Below are 20,479 nucleotides of genomic sequence, written 5' to 3'. Positions count from 1 at the left end.
GACAGTAGTGTGTTGGAGCTGGGTGGTGAGATGGGAGTTATGGGAAGAATTGAGGTTTGGGGGACCACAGGGCATTGGAGTTAGGAGGAGCTATGCTAGGAACTCAGATGGCACTGGAGGCTAAAGGGAGAGAGCAGTGACTGGGGAGTGAGCTGAAACAGGTTTGGAGGGGAGACACAAGTGAGGGGACGAGGATGAGCTGCATGTGGGGGAGTAGAGAGAAGGGGCTGATCACAACTGGTGATGGAATCTGAGGCAGCAGAGGGCACCTGCAGGTGAAGGATAAACATGCAGAGATGGGTCCCAGAGTCGGGAAGTTAAACAGAAAAAGGGTGAGATTGGAAGGCAGGGAGTAGGGAGCAAATCTCAAAATTCACAAGAAAAGAAGGTGGCAAAAACCCTTCAGGCCCCTGAGCTGTGCTGAGTTTGGCGCTCCTGTGACGTATATGCCTAGTAACTCAGAACCTTAAACAGCAGAACCCACGAGTCAACCCCATGGAAGTGGAACTTCAGCTCCACAAAAGACATTCACAGATCACACTGCAAAATGCCATATATATATATATATATATATATATATATATATATATATATATATATATATATATTCACACACACACACAAATAATGAACACAAAGCTAAAAACCAGATATACAGACGTACGCTAAAGGATATTTTCTTTGTTTCTCTCCAAGGGAAGCGAAGTACGGGTGTGCGGACTCCATTGTGAACTTCGAAAATAAGAACTCCCTTGGAACACACTCCCAGCAGGATTCCAGTTTGGGATTTCTTCTCAGGCAACACCCGATGAAAATGAACGCCGTATTCTGTCAGCCTCTGGCACATCTACATAGAGGCACGTTTATGAGACTATGAAGTTAAGGATGTTAGAAAAATCTATAGGGATACTGACAAGTTAAAAAAATCGTATGGTCACACTTTACATTGAGGTTCGATTCACAGAGGATTTATAGATGTTATAAACATGTTACAGACGTGAGCCGTATGTGTGATAGATAGTTATGAGTACATCAGTAGAAGGTGTTATAAATGGCTATAAGCTACGGGAATATGCAATCTATAATAATTAACCAACTGGTTATTAAAAAATATTAAAGATTTATTAAACTATTTACAAGTGGAATATTAATACAAAGTTTTAAAAGTCACATTTACTCTTATTTATGTTTCTAACACTGCTCTGGATTATTTGAAGTGAGGTGGAGCCAAATCTTCACACTCCACTGGAGGTTTCAAAGTTTGAAGAAGTCTGTCTCTCCCCCACCTTAGGTTAAACAAATCCTGTGATTATGAGAGAATTTGGGCAAACATCTAAAGATCTGTATGCGGATCAAGGACATGAATCTTCTCTCATATGCTTGACTGAATGCAACCCGGAAAGCCCTTTGCTATAATTTTAATCCTTCCTGATGACAGATAACTTCCCAAAATATGAAAGTCTTGAATTAGGAGCTCCCATCACATCCCATTTTCCTAATCTGCATGCAGATCAAATTTTGTTACTGGTTTTTTTCTGTTTGTAGTTTCCAGTGACACTTTCTAATGCTAAATGTTTGTCTTGCCTATGTTCCTCTATCCAATAGTGTACTGGTATATTGTCAGACTACCGAACATTCATTTAGGAGTTAATACTGTTCCTATTGAAGTCAATTATGAAACACAGATCCACTTCAATGATGCAGGACTGGGCTCATATAGCAGAAGTAGCAGCGAATTGTGTAGTTAAGTTTCCAAAATTGTTTCCTTTCTAAACTATCATAAAATATGTAGAAGCCTGTATACAATCTGTCATCAGTCAAACACAGATTAATGTGTATGTTAATATGTACTACTAGCTAGCTTAAAGGTGATCTGCAAAGGAAAGGAAAGAAAAAAATTAGACTTAAATGCCTGTGAAATATTTTCAATGCTTCCTGATTCACTGAAGGTGTCCTGAAAGACACCATACTCTAAGATATCCTAGACATGGATAGTATGAGTTGCAATAAGATTTTGGTTATTTGCAATATCATGATCTGGGAAACCTTCAGTCAACAAATTAAGACAAAGGTGATTTCAGAGAGAGGGAAATATATAAACTAAGAGTTTCCTTTATAATCGTACTATGATCAGATTCTTTAATATCTGACAGCATTTTTGTAATGTACCCAGTGCAACAGCTGAAGGAAGAACATTAAAGGCTTTTCTCCATCATGTACAATTTCCTTTCCTCCCTTTTAATAATTGTATCTTTTAAATGGATCCTCTTAACTTTTGCTCCTTGCCAATGCTGTTTTAGAATAGTAACTATTTTCCTTTGTTCTCCATTTCAATTCCAGGATTTTCATCTATCCCATGCTCCTTGTACAGGGAATCTCACATGAACACAGGAGAACTCAAGAGCTGTTACGACTTACCTTCAAAAATTCTGTCTCTGTTTCTTTCTCAGAAGCACCCACATAAGTGCTATGCAGTTTGGGCAGCTCCTCTTTGACGTAGGATAGGTCTAGTTTCTCCATCACTCTAGCTGGTAGGTAATGTTCTAGTCTAAAATAGGACATGCCATGCACCTATAAAGTGAAGCATTTTTATTCTTCATATGTTATTATAAGAACAACAATCTTTGTGTGTGTCTCTGTTTGTAAAGATGGGCTTCAGCTAAAACCGTGGATCTGAACTTTCAGACTGAGTGCGGGGAAGGAGCTCAGATTGTGAACCCAGAGCTAGAGCTAAATGTCACTTTTGGCCCTTCTCTCTATTCTACTATTTACTAAGACACTGGGTTTGAGACAACATCCATTAAATGACCAAACTACAATGCTGCATCCAAACCCCCACAAACATTGGAAGGGACAATGGGTTCAAAATCCAGATCCATATCTGAATTCTACGGCACAGGTTCAACATTCAGACCTGAAATTCTATGGCTGAGGCCCATCTCTACATGAAAGCATATCTGTGTTCTCTCTCCACTAGACTTCAAACAGCATAACAATCACAAACAGCAGATCAATTGAGTTCCCAAAGAACTGGAACATATTCAGCCCCAAATTATATCACAGAGCAAGTGCTGTAATTGAGTAGCACAAATAGCAGTTATCTGTAGATGAATGTACATCCTACCTCAGCCTGGTAATCTCCATACTCAGCCTGGAGGGCCAGGGATGCTAGCAGTAAAGTTGTCTCATCATCACAGTGCATCCTTTCCTCCAGGAGATCTTTCCGTAGCTGTAGATAATACTGGTGACATGTCAGAGCGTGCCTGGGGGAAAAACAACACACAATATTGCTCCTTTCTGCAATGCTTCTAACATTGTGCACATATAACCAGAGGAGGTGGGAGGAATTTAAAGATGGGGAAGGACTCTATTAAAAGGATGATGAGAAAATAATGTTCAGCTACTCACTGTATAAGACTGACATCATCCACGAAAAACTTAACGCGAAAGAACAAAGTGAAGTTGATTGTGGCTTTGCTTTTTTTTTTGGGTTCCTCTTTCCATCCTTCTGGAGCAACTTTAGTTAGTTTTAAGTCAGGATCAACAAAGAAAAATTCGTTGTCTGTAACATGGGTAAGAGGAAAGCATTTTCATAAACAGACACTTTCTCTGGCTGCAGACTTAAGATCAGCTTTACAATTTTGCAGTTCATTCTTGATGGTTAATATTCTATTAACTAGCAGAGAATTATAATGCACAATAAAATGAGCTGAATGAATGACTCAGTGGTTAGTAAGGAGAAAACGTATTTCACCATTTAAAACTCAACCCAGGATGTAGAGACAAGTATTTCTCTTCATGATGGATATATGATGGCCTACACGAAATGAGTTTGGAGGTCTTAATCCATTTCCTTGTGGCCAGAAAATTACATTACCAAACCCAACACCCCTGGTATGAGCTGGAAAATTTCAGTTTGCTCCCTAGCTTAAATGTACGGAAAAGACTATAATAAGTAAAAGCCTTAACACACTGAATAGAACTGTTTGGAACCCTGAATTGCTGTTCTGTGGGAAATTCCAAAAGTTAAAATAATCATTCCGAATAAGCATTCCACAGAGCGGGAATTCCAAAATTACAGTTAGAAAAAAATTCTAAACAATATTTCACTTTCTCTACATGTTTCCCAGACTCCCCAAGCTATATGGAACCTGCCCGTCCACAAGGTGGGGAGACAGGCAACTTGGGGAGTCAGAAGCCTAGAAGTCCATTGGAAACCTTATAGACTTCTGTCAATTTTGGCAACATCAATTTTCTGAATCAGTATTTTCCTGTGGAAAGATCTTCTACTGGAAAATTTCTGATCAGCTCTTATACTGAATCACTAAGGGCACAGTGCTGCCACCTGTATATTGACTAATACCTCTCTACACAAGTAGCCCTACTGATGTCAGTGGGAATACTTGCATAGTAAGGTTCTGCTAAGAAAGAGTAATGTTAGCAAAAGTATTTTGTAACAGAGTATTTTGATCAGACCCAAAACCATCTCCAAGAGGTCCCTGTTGACCAGAAACATATAAAGTGAAAAACGACTTGGAGGAGGGAAGAAAATGCGAAGTAACAAAGATAAAGGGCCACCCTGATTCTCTTATTGTTATTCAAGTTGTGCAATACCATACTAATTTAAGCAAATGGATCTGTTCATGAAGCAAGGTAAGGGTGGCAAAGCCTGACCCTAAATCAACGGACTTATCATAAATGATTACTCTGGTCTCCCATCCATCTCCAATTTTCCTTTGCCTGTCTCCAACACCGCATACTTAGCCTACTCGAGTAACTGTACACCTCTCCAGTTAAATTAAAACATTGTTCTTACCTTTTAGGCTAGCCAAGCCAAACAAGTGATGCTCCACTAAACCAACATGGGCTACCACCATATCAAAAACATCTTTGCAAATAGTTTTGGTATCACAGGTCAGCTCCAGCCTCTGCCCACTTAAAAGCATTATGTTTACTTTCCGCCTGGTATCCTCATTCTTCCCTTTCTTAGTCTGCATTTTGTGAAATAAAGTATCAGACCAGTCACATGTGTCATAAAGATGTATTAACGGTTTAATATAGTCCTACTACAACTTATTGCTGAATAGACCATTTCTTACCAAGATTGACTTTGGTAGATCCAAGGAGATGAATGGCTCAATGGTCATTTTCACAAACTCGGGGCCAAAGAAATTCTGCAAATCACAGAAGTCTGAATTAACTCTTTGTGTTTCTAAAGCCAGAGACTGAGAAGTAATTAATTCTTAAAAGGTGAACTGGAAAGTTGAAATGAACACTGATTAAAACCTAGAAGTGTACACTGAATTGTTCCCAGCACCCTGGTTAGTTGGAAGAATTCAGCTGTGTCCATGTGACCTACGTTACGTTGGCTGCTATGGCAAAAATATTCCCCCCCCCAACATTATTTATATATTTCAATATTACACACAGCTAATTTACTCCTATGCACAAGAGTGAACCTGCTGCCATGTCATCTTCAGATGGCCATGCCTGATGTCCAGATGTTTGGGAATCTGACATTCTCTGACAGTTAAAATCTTCAACAGTACCACTCCAACAGTGACGTGCATCATTTATAGGCTTAGTTTTATTAAACCATCCTTCAGTTAGACTAAAAAACCGCCCAACAACCTACACTCGCAGACTCACGAGCTCACAAAAAACCCTGATGCGACCTAAGACTCTTATCCTGCAATGCTGTTCTGCACAGGTTGACCCCGTGCCAGAGTGAATCCTCACAGAAGCAAATGAGGCTCTGCATGCACTCAAAGATCTACCTTGTGCAGACCAGCCTGCAGGACTGGGATGTAAGTGTCATCATTGCAGGAGTTTCAAAAACACAACAGAATCCGGCTTATAGTTAAGTAAACTAAATAACTTTACCTGAGTTCAAAGCTGCACAAAGTTCTCAGTCCAAGCAGTTATTAAAGGAGGGCACTGGTTAACTTCACTACTTCTAGAATATGCCTACTTCCCTGTTCTCTTTAGGAAGTCACACAGGGGTTTGTCTTTTGAGGGGAGAGGGAAATACCTGGAGGCCTGAGGTTTTACCTGCTAATATATAATATTCTCTGGAAGTATTTAATACAAATGCCTACATGGTAGCTCATTTAGAAAAGCAAAGAATTTGTCCAGTTTAGATCCTAGATGAACTACTTGGCGAAATGCTGTGGGCCAAAGAGAGACACAGAGGGGACATTATCCTGGGTCATGAACAGGAGCTGGGATGGCGGAAGAGCAGTTTTATTTTTTTTTAAGCTGATACAGTTCAGGGCACGCAGTATCAGAGGGCCTCAGACTGACTCCTCCTAGCATAAGGCACTCTATTTGCATGTCTGAGTCGCCTTCTCTCCTCCAACCCTCAGACCCTGCCTATGTTTCAAGATGGCAGGAGAAGGACCCGAGCTCAGCAGGAGAAAGAGAAACTTGTACAGAGACTCAGTAGGGGGCTGGCCTATGGCTGTGTGCCCCAGATCCCCAGACCTCTCTTCTCCTTGGTAGGCACCCTCTTATAACCTGCTGGGGATAGAGAGAACCAAACTCTGTTACAAGGGAAGAAGTTGCTGTTGCTTTCAGGTCATCCTCCCTGGTGAGGGACAGGGGAAAAGATTTCCTAGGCCCATTGGGGAAAATGAGAATCTACAGAATGATTAGAGTGAGCGAGAGAAGCATGTATGGGGTGAAGATGAGATTTAATTAACAGGTGATTGGAGAACCAACAGAGAAAATGGATTCCAGAACCTGACAGGTAGTGGCCCCCATTAGTTCCACTATTTAGTTCCCCATTTAGTTCCAGCATTCAGAGAGATTAACTAGAAAGAAGCATTTATCACCGTTATAAATCATGAATGATAACTGGCAGGGGACTGGGGGGAGAGGCGTTAGGGGACCGAGGGGAGGAACTGTAATTAAGATTGGCGTGACTGAGACCCTGCTGTTGTCAAAGCCAGACACAGTTGTCCTAAGACATTTGCTTAATAATCCCTGTGCTGTTCGAACACATAGCATATGGAATGCCCACAAAAATGATTGAAAAAAGCAGAGCATACCAGGACAGTAGGAATGAACAACCCCTAATAAATTGCTTGTAGCGCTATTTGGCAGTGAAGTAGTGAACAGCTGTGACATTTAAGTGGGGAAGATTTGTTTTTTAACATCCCATTAAGCTAAATAGGTCTCTTGATGCTGTTTTAGGATGCATGGGTACAGAATCCGCAAGGCTTACACGAGGGCTTTCTTTCCAATCAGAAAAACCAGCTAACATTATATTTATTTTGTGAATGGCAGCTTCGATTCTGGACAAACAGAAGTGACTTTGGAACCCTAAATACCATACACTTGAATTTCAGTCTTCAAAATAAGTTGAGTCAATGTGTCACCAAAATGAATATTAGGAGTGCAAACGTGCTAAAATGTTACCCTCAGTTTTCTTTGGGTCATGGCTGTTTCCAACGCTATCTCTCTCAGAGGGTCTCTAGTGATGTCCAGCATTGACGTCCTACCCAGGTCTCCTGGGTAGAGGCTTAGTCGAGACTGCCTAAGAGCCATTCTAGCCTGCAACTGTATCATTTCCTCTTCTTGACGCTTTAACATTATTTCTTGGCTTATCAGGTTGCCTTCAGGTGCTGCTTCATACTGCCTACTTAGTTGGAGGAGAGGAAAAAGATACAGTTATGATTAAAATACAGTTAAGCACTAAGACACCATGGTGATAGGTACAGAGTAAGAACCTAGACGAGACAAAGCGGGAAATCTAGTGTAATTATTTTTTGTGACATTTATTTATTCAGCAACTGAGGAGTTAAGGCAGAATATTCCCAGACTGAAACAGCCTACAGCAATATATTAATATGGAAAATACCAGGAATACTCCAAGTTTCCATCACTGTTTGTCATTTATTGTATGGGAATAAATGTGCAATTGTAGTCTCCCTACCAAAAACACAATGCCACCAAAAAAAAACAACAACGAATCTATAGCTGGAAAAAACCTAAGAATGTTCTGAAAAAGATCAGACCTCTCTTTCCAGCAAGAGGACTGGATAAGTATGTTTTAAAGTCTGGCATTCAAAAGTATCCGGAATGCATAAACTAGACAGCATTTAACAGCCTTACATAATACTTTCAACTATATTTCTGTAGCACGTCTCTATTAATGACTTAGATGGGACAGTAAGACAAAACTTATTTGCCTGAATCAGATACAGTTTAAAACATTCGGCATCCAGATTCCTGTAAAAAGCTGCATTTTAGTGTTGCTCACTCTGCTGGAAAGGGAGATCTTGACTTTTAAAAGCTGAGAAGTCAATTTTGCCCTTTTGCTGGCTTTCGGTAATGTCTATATAATGAAGAGTCGGGATGGGGGGAAGACATTTCTCCAAAGTGGTATTTGTGAAAGACTCAATGCCTCCGACCTATCATTTGAGGGCAGACAAAGCTCTGAATCAAGTACTCTAGCCATCCAATGAGCCTGCCAGGAAAAAGAGGAAAGAACTACTTTTCTTAAGCCAAGAAACAAAAACAAACCCCAAACCACTCAAACCATAAAAACAAAACAAGAACAAACAAAGTCATTGCACAGAGGAAAAATATACTTTTTTGTGCAAAAGCTATTTTCAAAACTTCTTTATACATCAAAAAAGGGCACAAATATACTTGATTTCTTCTCTTTTGCAGACTCCTTACTCAAAAGGAATCAAATGTGTGTGGTATATATCCTTGGGACCCATAGCCAAGACATTTCCATTAGTGAAAAGCACCTCACCTGCTCCCTCTGGGAAGGGGAAGTCCTGTAGCAGATAAGAAGTCTGCTGGGACTGGTCTCTGCATGGGTGCACATGAATGAGGCAGGGCATACCGGAGCATTTCCCTTCAAAGGTATGTCTACACTGAAAACTAAGGTGTAATTGTAGTGCAGGTAGGCAAAGCTAGCTAACACAGGTAACAATAGTAGTAAAGATATAATGGCAGAGGCTTCAGCACTGATTGGCTGCCCCAGTACAAGCCAGGGACTCTGTTTATATACTTGGGTTGCTAGCCCATGCCGCTGTGTCTTCTCTACTATCTCACTCATGCTAGCTAGGTTAAAGCTAGCACCGGTTTAACTACCCGCACTACAATTACACCTTACATCTGCGCTGCAGACATACCCCAAGAGAGCTCCCTGAGGCACACTGCCTCCTGATGCTCTTGCTGGGTACCAATCAATCTCTTGGATGTCATAATTTCAGTCATTCTCCAGTCCCGCAAGCAGTTCCTAGCCAAAACAGGGAAGCCAAGACCTGACGTTCCTGATGTTAAACACATACAAAAAGGGGGGAGACCCCCCAAATACCCACACTCACTCTCTCCTCTTCAGGCCATCTTTACAGATCATAAAGCAAGTAAAAAGCATGCTCACAACATCTTTTTTTTTTTAATCTTTGACAATCATCTTTAAATTTGAACTCTTGTTAGCTTACATGTATGTCAATTGTGACCAAATACTAGGGTGATGAGTATCACAGAAATAAATCATCTTAACAGTTACATACCACAACGAATTATGAATTCAGATAATTACACCTTTGTGAAACTGTAGTTAAGGTTTTCCATTATTATTTATTACTATCAAGGGTAAACACATGTCATAAAAATACAGTCTTTCACATTAAAATCTGATTTACAGCCTTCGAAGGCAAGAAAAGAATATTGTTGTATATATTTAGACTTTTAAAATTAATTGTTAGATCTAAAAAGCAGACGAATTTAGAACAGATAAAACCAGCTAAGCAGATGGTACATGTTATGGAAAAGTGTGTGTGTGTGTATATATGTATGTGTGTGTACATACATACATACATGTATACATACACACACACACACACACACTTTTCCATAACAGTGATTCTAATAAATAAAATGCTAAGAATACGGCAATTATATCGACATAAAATTTGGATATTATGTTAAATCTGCTTCACTTTGGACATTAACTGGCATAGAAAATCCTCGCAACAAATTGCTTAAGATACTAGTGTGTTTTTTTAAATGGAGGCTTGGGTGAAAAATTGAGTAATTACAAAAAAAGCTATTTACTTAATCACCTAATCTGCAGCTTCTGTTATATTGTTTCCCCACCCATATCTCCATGCTTTGCTCCAGCCTACAGCAGACCTAAGTGAATATTCATGCAGGATCAAGTAATGATATAAGCCTCAGTCCCACAAAGACTTACATACATGCTTATCTTTACATACAGAGTAGTTCCCTGCTGTGAAACTATTAAAGTAGTTCCCCATTCCTGCTGTGGAACTATTCACAGTGGACAAAGTTAAGTATGTGTATAAGCCTGGGTAGGATCAAGATTAAAGGTTGGGCTTTGGCTGAGATAAGCCACATTTTGAACACGGGTATCTCTAGAGTTAGCAAGTGGGATATGAAAATACGAGATAAGTTTCAATAGGCTATATCAGGAATTGTTTGCCACTCGAATTGCAAAATGACTTTTGAATAACATATCTACACTATGGTGACTAATATTATTATTTGAAAAAAATATATATACCTATATATTCATTTATTTTTGAGGTACAGCCTGTGCATAATGCACGTAAGCAGATCCACATTTTTATTAAAGGTTTGTTTGCTTTTTACATTTAAAGCTTGGAGGTATATTGGGCAAATGCAACACCTGCGCAGATGCAGCTGACTTAACTGTTAAGGTAAATGAACTACAAATAAAGGATCCTAGCTTTGCATAGGGAGCCAGCATGATTCAGCGGATAGGTCATCAGAAGGGCATTTCCCTTCCATTAAATGGAGAGGATTCCTGCTGCTGACCAACTTTTGTAAAGAACATTGAGATGTACAACTCTTTGCAAGGGCCAAATATTATGATTGTGCCAAAAATCCTCTGCTGCACTGCAACACTGTACAACCACATGGCCTAACCCTAGGACCATAATATCAGCCTGGATTTTCGGTCACAACCCTTTGTTTCTTGGTCCGTGAACTGAAGTCAGATCTCAATGAGTTACTTATTAAGAGTGCTGGTGGATGACAAGTCAAGTGGCAGATCAATTCCTGTAACAGTGGGAAATGAGTTAACTCATCACCCAATGTACTTACCAAGAAACTACCAGGTATTGGATCAGAGAAGGAAGCAAGGGAAAGGGATGAATCAGGTCATATCTAACGAACAGTGCAGCAGAAAGATCAAGAGCAGGACTGACTGAGATAAGACATACTGAGAGGGATAGAGCTGGAAATGGAAACCTATCAGCTATTTAGAAAGGAAAGGCAGCAGTGGGAGAGGGAGTAGATCTGTATCGGCTGCTGCCCCTGGAAAAAGAAAGGAAGTAGAAATAAAGAAGAAAAGAGGAAAATAGACACAAAGGAAGAATATACATTGCTATGGTTACTGACACCATTCCAAGAGGCTTAGACAGAGGACACTAGCAATACTCATCACAGAACACAAAAAGGATTACATGTCTATGGTTTCTGCTAGCTTATTACTAGACTGGCCCATGTGAACAGCACACTTTTGATAGGCTGAAGGTTCTGAACAATGGTACCAATCTTCTGACACACTTTATATATTTCTATTATCCCAAGTTCTGCACCTATTACAAACCTGCTCTTTTATAATGGTTGTTGCAAGCATAATTAAGCAGGCTGCCCTTAAGGGTATGCTACAAGAGCAGTGAATTTTATGAACAAGATACAGAGAATTGTGTTTGTATAGAGATTATCTCTGAATAGTGTCAATCAAAACAAAGAAATGTGCCATCAAATGCTAAAGTGACCACTATGCCATAACTACTCATATACACTGCACAGTAGCCTGAATTCACAGGACAAAGAAAGAACTAACAAGTACACGCAAGATTCCAGCCAACTGGACATTTTTCGTGGATGGATGAATAGGGTAGGGTTGATTTACAACCTGAAGTAGGGAACAGCATCTTGAAAAAATTAAAACCTGGCAGTTTGCTCTCCTTAGAGGTGTGTGTGTGCGGGGGGCCAGGGAGGTGGGGTGGGGTTTTTTGCGGCACTGAAATGTACTTCAGTAGCTAAAATTTCCATAATACGAGAAAGTGCATCTGAACTCTGAGAAGTGTTTTTGTAAAAATGGCACCTTCTTACTTCACAGATCTGCTCTCTGAGCTGTACTGTAAGAGCTCTCTTCAATGTCAATAAGAAATTATGGCTACTTTTTACACTTGTAAGCTCTGCGAAGTCCATACATCTATTGGAGAGTGAACTTTTTTCTATTCTGCCTCATACAATCAATAGTAATGTTAACAAAGCTTCTACAGCAGGATCAAATTCTGCTCTGGGTTTTATCTGCGCAGCTCCACTGTTTTCAGTGAAGCTTCTAAGCTACAACTGAGAGCAAAGTGTGGTTTCAAAATCTTTATACTTGAAGAATCCAGTTTGACTTTCAGACCTCAGATGCATTTGCTGGGCGGGCAGTTAGAAAAGCGATGTCTGAACTTGGGAAGCAAGAAAGATTATGGAAATCATTAAAAACAATAAACGTTGTACCCAACATTGCTCTTTTTGAGTACTTTTTCAGAGCAAAACAGCACTTCAAATAAAAGTGGAACGATGGGCTCAAACAAACTCTGGAGCCAAATATCACTGAATCTAAGATCAGAACAGCTCTGAACTTTGCAGCTCAACTCATCTTAAGCAAAACAAGTGATTTGCATTTTCAAAGCAGTATTTTCCCCTCTAGATTTAATATAATACAAATTACTACCATTACATTTACAAATCTTAAAAGAGAGATATAAAGGAAAGCAAGACAATAAAGTGAACTAAGAGAAAGCATGTTCTCACTGCCTTAAAGAAGGACCTTTCACTGGACAAATCGGCAGCACTTCAACAGTCTGAGTCACTTTCATATCACATATTCCTTACCATATCCAAAATGCCTTGTAAACAAAAGCAAAAGATCTCACCCTCTCGCACTGCCTACCTACTACTGCTGCTTTATCCTGCAGTTCAGTCATAATGTCCAATTTGTGACTTCACCATCATTTCTATGATAATTCTCACAGGATTTAGCAGCAGCAGCAGTAGTCAAACAGAGGAAAATGATAGTAAAGGAAATGTAGAAAGTTATAAGATTACTCTTTGTGTAGAAAATAGTTCCCTTTTTCCCATTTACTCTGGTAGGAAAGTCTCTTTTGATTTGGAGATAGAACAAGAAAAGACACCATAGAAACATACAACACTATTTTCCAATGGGACTCCACGAAACAGGAATCTGTAGCAGATTACTATAAAACTTGCCTTAAAAGCTCATGACCTGGCCAAAAATCTCCTACATCAAGAAGAACCAGATCTCTAATACATTCTACACACCTACTGTTTGTGTACATGTCTATACATTACATACATGTGCATGCACTGTATGTGTGTGCAAGTATATATAGTCATGAAACACAACGTGTCTACTCAGTTCCTGCAGAATGTCTCCTACACACTAATACACACACAAATAAACAAAACATTTTGTACAGAATAATGTAATTTCACACAAAATACACATGTAAAAATGTGATAGCTGTCAAATGAAGCATTGAAAAGTTTGGAAATGTCAAAATTAAGATTGCTCATGCAACTTTAATTCTGCTCCTTTGGGCACATGTGTTAAGACACAATATTTAATTACATGAGCACTCATTTGTCCATAGGACCACTGCTTAATTCAGGGCACTGAGTGTACAGTGCACAATGCACAAAGTAGATATTCAACTTTTATTTTCATCTGACTGTTCAATGTGTGGCTCTCTGCTTTGGTCACTGCCTACCATCCTAGACATGAGGGATTCTCTGGTCCTTTTAAGGAGCCCTTCTACAGTCACTGAAATGGCTCCCATTTCCAGATATGTTTTCCCTTTCTGCATGGGATGAGGCAGGACTGCTTTGCAAACTGTACCTTAATACGTATGTGTTCACAGACATCTTACAGAATGAGGCAGGGATCCAGACACCAATATACCTCAAACAGTTGAGGCCAAGAGTTGTTAAAACAGCATTTTCCTACTCTCTTACTATACAAAAATATCTGAACCGCTTTCAGTTGTACTTTCCAGAGTGATTTGTCATCTGGCAGAGAGGAGACATGAGAAATTTAAGCCTGAAAGGTGAAAGTTTGTGAAAGCTTTAAGCAAGTGAAAAAAATGGCACTTTAGAATGGAAACTCTTATATAACCTTTAGTATATAGCAGATATTGCAATATACTCTAGCTAGAAGATACATGATGTAGGACCTGCTTTTTCAATTATACCAATAACATACCATTTTAATGAAAAAGCTGACAGGAAAAATAGTTGTATATAGTGTTGTTGTAGCCAACACTATATACTTGGTCCTTGGATATTACAGAGACAAGGTAGGCGAGGTAATATCTTTTACTGGACCAACTTCTGTAAAACCCTCTCTGAGCACACACCCCTAGTTGTCACTTACTATCCTACACTGGAATCCACAAGGAGTATCATCAAACAACTACAACTCATATTTGATGAGGACCCCATCCTGAAAGAAATCTTTCCTGAGCCCCCTCTTCTGGCCTTCAAACAACCCATCAACCTTTTCAAGCTCATTGTCAAAAGCAAGCACTGACCAGGACACATTAACTCAAAGTGACACCAGACCCTACCAGAAAAACAGATGCAAAACCTGCAGACATATCTCCACTGCTATAATGATCAACACTCCTCACAACGTACCCGTCAAGGTGTCTGTCACAACTTATGAGGTACCTCATCCAGTGCACGAAATGCCCCAACAACAACTATGTGGTGCAACTAGTCACTACGCTCTCGAATGAACTCACACAGGAAAATGATAAAAGACAAAAATGCCCTATCACCTGTGGGTGAAAACTTTTCACAGAGAGATCACTCTATGGCCATGTCTACATTGCTCTTTCGTCATTAAAATTTTAATCATTCAGGGGTATGGAAAAGGCATCTCCCCGAATGACAAAAGTTGTAACAACGAAAATTGCTGGTGTAGACAGAGTTTCGGCAGCAGGAGATGCTCTCACAGCGATGAAGCTGATGAAGCCCCAAGAAGGGGTGGTTTTATTTTGTCGCTGGGAGAGTTCTCTCCCAGTGACAAAGAGCATCTACACTACACACCTTACAACGGTGTGGCTGCAGTGGCACTGCCATACTGTTGAGAGGTGTGCAGTGTAGGCATAGCTTGTAGCCGACTTATCAGTCCTCATCCTCAAAGGAAACCTGCACAACACTTTCACAAGATGAGCCTGGGAGCTTAAATTCATAACTTTGCTCAACTCTAAAAATTACCTCATCCACCTTGTCTTAGAAAGAAACAGTGTCCACTCTACAGTATGATACATTCTGGTGACTGTACACCATGGATAAAATGGCCCTACCAGTCAGTTTAAAATTATGCATAGTGTTACCTGTACAGACAATGAACAATAGCTTATAGTCATCTGTCTGCTGTCTGCAGTAACTATCCTGCTGTGTGTCCCTTTGACTCATTCAGCAGTCACATTATAATAAGGGAATGATTAAAAAATGAACAATTTTTCTATAGTCCTTCAGGGTGTCGACATTTTCACTAACGCTTATTTTAAAAGGCATGCCTGAAGTAAAAAATGATTACCATACCTCCTAGCAGAAGATATTACCTGAGTCTCTGATAATTAAGACAAAAATTTAGGGCCCAACCCAACTTCCATTAATCAGACTCTTACTTGCCATGATTACATTTCTACCAGGATGTGTCATGAGACTTCTATTGGAAGCAATACCCACTGCTGAAATGCTGCCACCTCTAGAGCAGAATAGGGCACATGATTTACTACTACCTGCAACACGAAACGGAAGTTTAGGACCGATAGTGAAATAAATGATTTGACTGCAGCTAAAGAATAGTTACTGAGAGAGAGAGCGAGGACTGTAAAATATGATGATTTCATGCAGTTTACTTGACCTTAGAGGATGAACTTGACTTGATGGAGAGGTATCATCAGCTTCTGGTAAAGCAGCACCGGAGTCATTTCTCTTTAAACCCTCATTTCTTCTCACTTGCACATAAAAAGGAAACACAGATAAATTAATACCTGAATAGGCTAGAAACCACGTAAAGGTAATCCTACCTAAAATTCAAGGATTTATCAGACACATGAGATTACTTAGAAAGGATCAGTTTCATATGCACTGTACAATGGCATTACAGTATTAGAGAAACTGGCATTAGGAAGTCAATTTCAGTTTTCAAAGAGATCCTATTGTTCTCCCTCTGATGAGAGCTGCTGCATAATCTTTTGAAGAAACAGGTTTGCAAGGAGTTTAAAATACAGAATTGTTAATATACTTCTCTAACTTCAAATGTTTCATTGTCAGCTGAGGCTTGAGATAGCTGAATACACGGAGGCAAAACTGATCTGTAGAAAGTTATCATGTGCCCTGAATAGTTTCACAGAAGCTGGTAAACATTATCTGACTCAGAGCAAGGGAGTTAAAAATCATTATCTTGTGGAGCTTCCACTTTTTATTTTTGCCTGGATTCTTCTCCCTCTCCATGGTTTATGAAATACTGGATTCTCCTTTCTGACAAAAGAAGTCCTATTTATTAATGTGGTCTCCATGAGAAAGTCAATATTTATTCATAGTAACAATAGAGATATTGCAGTTAGGGCACAATTCTGCAAGATGCAGAGAGCTCTACTTTTAACTCCCACTGTCTTCAATAAGAGGGGATGGCCCTCAACCCGTCGTGGGAGGTATTCGGCAGCTTGCAGAATATATTTCCTAAGTATATGAAAACAGCAGCAGCATTCTCAGATATGCATCATTGATTACTGCTGTGCCATCTAAGTGGTTCCCAAACTTTATTGGTTTACATACCCCCTTCTTAAAAAACTGATTTTTAAAGTACCACATGCAAATTTCTCCTTTTTGTGTGTCCATTTGTTTTAGGCCTTAATAGACTTAAGTACTTCCAGACTCTACAGTAAAATAAAGGCCCAAGAAATCCTAAAGCGTTTGATTATAACTAGGGCTGGCCAGAAAACAAGAATTCCATTTTATGAAAAATTTTGAGGTTTCCATATGTTTTTGTTCTGATGTGGAACAAAACCAAGACCTTTTGAAACAGAAAGAGAGACCACCCCAGAACAGCTAGTAGCTTGGTGCTTAGCACTTGTATCTATGACATAGTAGACCCAGGTGAGTACCCTAACCACAGAGGCATTTCTCTGTATTTCTCTCTCTGGTTTTGACTAGAAATTTCATCCCAGGCCTCAGAAACCTTCTCTACAAAAAATTAATCAAAAGTAATATGTTTCTGCAGAAAGTTTTGGTTCTGATGAATCAGCATTTCCCAACAAAAGAGTTCAAAAAAAGTTCCCGACCAGCTCTAATTATAACATCCTTTTTAGACATCTCAGGTTTTTAGACAGGGCATGAAAAAGAAATACAGTGAAGCAGTCATTATTATGTACGATTTGTTAACTCAAATTACAAGAAACATTTATGATGTCCTGTCATATTTTGGTGTGTGTCACTGAACTATGTCAATGGCTTGAGTCTGTACCTTGTCTAATTTAAATGGGAAGCTCCTGTTAATTCTCATCTGGATTATGGCTGAACAGGAGCTGAGTTCACATTGCTTCCCTTTACAAAACTTAAATAAATACAAAACGGAGTAGTTATTGGGGGGAGGGAGGGGGAGTGGCATGAATGAGGAGGGAGTCTGTGGGTAAAAGGGCAAGAGGCTCTTGTGTGGTGCGTGCAAAAAAGACAAAGGGGACTCAGAGGGGAGAGGGCTCTGGTAAAGGTGGGTGTATAAAAAAAGGGAACGTGGCTCAGAGGGGGAAGAACATGTGTGCGTGCGTACGGGTTGTGTGTGTGTGTAAAAAGGGAAGGAAGCTCAGGGGAAAAGGGTGTGTGTGTGTGCGTGTGTGTATAAAAAAGGGAAGGGAGCTTGGGGGGAAGGGTAGGGAGGCAGGAGAGTGATGGCTGGAAGTGGGGCCTTCTGCTCCAGGAGGCCTCTTGCTCCTCAACAGCTCTGCCCCCTCCTACTAATCAATGCCCCTACATGCCTGTAATCCTGGGCAAATTTCATAGGGGCTCATCCTGCTGTGAGAAATCTCAAATTGCAGCCAGCTGGCAGCTCTCTGTAGTCCTGTAGCCAGGCTTTCATCCACAGGCCCCAATCAACCACCCTCATCCCCACCTTCCCTAGGGAGAAAAGAGGGAATTATCCATGTGCCTCCATCTCTGAGCCCTGCAGGGGCCAGACTGCAACTTCTGAAGGGCAGGAAGTGCAGGTAGCTAACTGGGTAGGGGCTCTTTCCTCTCAGGGCTGAGGTTGCAGGCTTTGCAGCCACGCTGAACTCGCCCTGTATACGAGCATCTTTTTGGACAAGAGGCGCTCTGGTGGCACAACAGGGAACTTCACGAGTTTGCCTCAGTAGCTTGAGCTGTGCGACTCAGGGCAAGGTGGAGGGTAGGCCAGCCAGATGCGCACCAGATGAGAAGACAGCACCCATCTGCACGTCACACTGCACAACACACTACTAAAGAAAAGTACTTTGTTGGCATGAGTGCTACTCATTGTTACAGTTGAAAGCAGGCATTTTCTGTAGTGGGTGCAGGGACTGATTGTTTGAAACTGATGGACTTTTGTTTGTTTGTTTATTTGAAGACATTTTGGCATGTCACTTCCAGCAAGCTCACATGCATGTACCAGAGTTTGGGAACCTTTGATCTAAGTACATTAAAGTCTTCTCCATTTTTCCCAAGGATTGAAAAACATAACAGTAGTTCCAAGGAGGAACACATTTCATCAGCCCCCTTAAGCAGATGTAGCCATTATGGCCAGAATGCAATTCTCATTTCAAATGACATCAGTGGGGATATAATTACATGCACTGAGATTCAGACACCATACGGTTCTCAGATGAGATGGAAATTCATTTACCAAACCGTATGTCTATAATTTTCCAGTTATAATATCCCCGAACTGAAATGCATTCACCTTCAGGAGTTTATGCAATCATAGCAAGTGATTTACTCTCAAGGTTTCACACATTTATTTTCTCTCTCTCCCAATTGTTCTTTGTAATACTAATGCAGCCAGAACAAAAAGTCAAATGGTTAAACGACTAATAAGCAGTAAAATATTAGTGGTTTGAACTGAAAAACTTTGTGCTGTGGTGTGCTGGCTATATTATGTACTTCCCTGTCATTTTGACCATATCATCCCATTTTCTAAGCCTCTCACAGTTTGGTCAAGCTCTTTGCCCTTACCTTCAAAGCTCTGTACAAGTCTGTCCTGTTACTTCTCTGCTTCAATTCATTCTACACTCTTGCTCTCTGTGCTACTCCATTTCCTCTTACTCCTGCATCCTTGTTTTGTCTACTCTTGCATTTCTGTCTTTTCATTAGCTCAGAACATCTACTCTCATCTTGTGCATAGAAAAGCCTCTCCCATCTCTGGGTACTAACCACTTTCCCTTCACTTCAACACTAGCCTTTAAAAGTCCCTGCTTTTACAAAACTTTTCTAAATTAAAACCTCCACCAATGTCTCCATGCCTCCATACAGTTGTCTGGTATCACATATTTATCTGAGTCACAATATAAACTCAGTGGGTCAAAATCAGAGAAGAATTTAGCTTCATGTCTTTCATAGAGGACTATGTACAGTTATGTCACTCTATAAATACTACTGAAAATACTGCTACTATTGAAAATTCATGACAAGACTTATTTACAACAAACACTGTAAAAAAAATGCAACTCCAATATTCCAGATCCAAACCTATACCAAACAGAGTACAAACCATGCTGAACTACGTACGACAATCTCATATAATTACATCTTCATACTGTTCTTAATTACCAAATTTTCTAGTATGGGTTTTTGTTTTCTGTATACTCATTGGATTTTGTTTTAAATCTTCCTCATGTGTGCATTTGTTTACTTTCTTTTGAGCTGGTCCTTATTTTATTTGTCACAGCTCTTACCTTGCCTGAAATCTGGCTCAGAAGAAGTAATCGATGGACTTTCACTGGAGGTACTATAGACATCACTGTAGTAAGATTTGTACCTTTTCAAAGGTTCTAAAAGTTGAAAGAAAAGTGTTAGGAAAGCAAAGGAGCAAAAATTCTTAGGCAAAATCAAACGTGAATAAGCATTTTAAGCGACCCCCTCAGGACGTCTAAACATTTCTGTGGCCACAGTTTTAAAACATAAGAACAGTCGCCAAATACTGTGCTGCCCCATCCTGCCTGAATATCCTCCTTGATCCTGCACACTATTCAGTCTCCCTTTCCTCCTTCTAATCTCTCAGCAGACCCCCTCTTTCCAAACTCTCTCCTACAATGACTCTCATATTGAACTTATCACTGTTAGTTCAATTAAAGCCAAAGCTAGCCAGTACTGAGTACAATGGGACCTTTCTGGGGGGAGGGGGACTCTGACATTTCTGTAA

At 40.1% G+C, this 20,479-nt stretch overlaps 1 protein-coding gene across 9 annotated transcripts in view; it reads right to left on the bottom strand.

Annotated features, from left to right (window-relative positions):
* Positions 1-20,479, bottom strand: part of PTPN13 (protein tyrosine phosphatase non-receptor type 13) — a 187,367-nt gene that overhangs the window by 54,506 nt on the left and 112,382 nt on the right. For 7 of the 9 annotated variants that reach the window (XM_075066128.1, XM_075066129.1, XM_075066131.1 and 4 more), the window contains exons 8-16: positions 20,013-20,108; positions 15,971-16,064; positions 7,420-7,642; positions 5,100-5,174; positions 4,817-4,991; positions 3,409-3,562; positions 3,125-3,263; positions 2,419-2,571; positions 665-847 (exon numbers count right to left, since the gene is read on the bottom strand). In XM_075066128.1, coding sequence (XP_074922229.1) covers positions 665-847; positions 2,419-2,571; positions 3,125-3,263; positions 3,409-3,562; positions 4,817-4,991; positions 5,100-5,174; positions 7,420-7,642; positions 15,971-16,064; positions 20,013-20,108 — 1,292 coding nt within the window. The remainder of the gene's footprint in view (positions 1-664; positions 848-2,418; positions 2,572-3,124; positions 3,264-3,408; positions 3,563-4,816; positions 4,992-5,099; positions 5,175-7,419; positions 7,643-15,970; positions 16,065-20,012; positions 20,109-20,479) is intronic. The other 2 variants (XM_032800220.2, XM_032800218.2) reach the window with 1 other exon arrangement.

The sequence above is a fragment of the Chelonoidis abingdonii genome, chromosome 5, assembly GCF_003597395.2.
Source record: "Chelonoidis abingdonii isolate Lonesome George chromosome 5, CheloAbing_2.0, whole genome shotgun sequence".
NCBI lineage: Eukaryota > Metazoa > Chordata > Testudines > Testudinidae > Chelonoidis > Chelonoidis abingdonii.
This window is presented reverse-complemented; position numbering and strand designations above follow the sequence as displayed.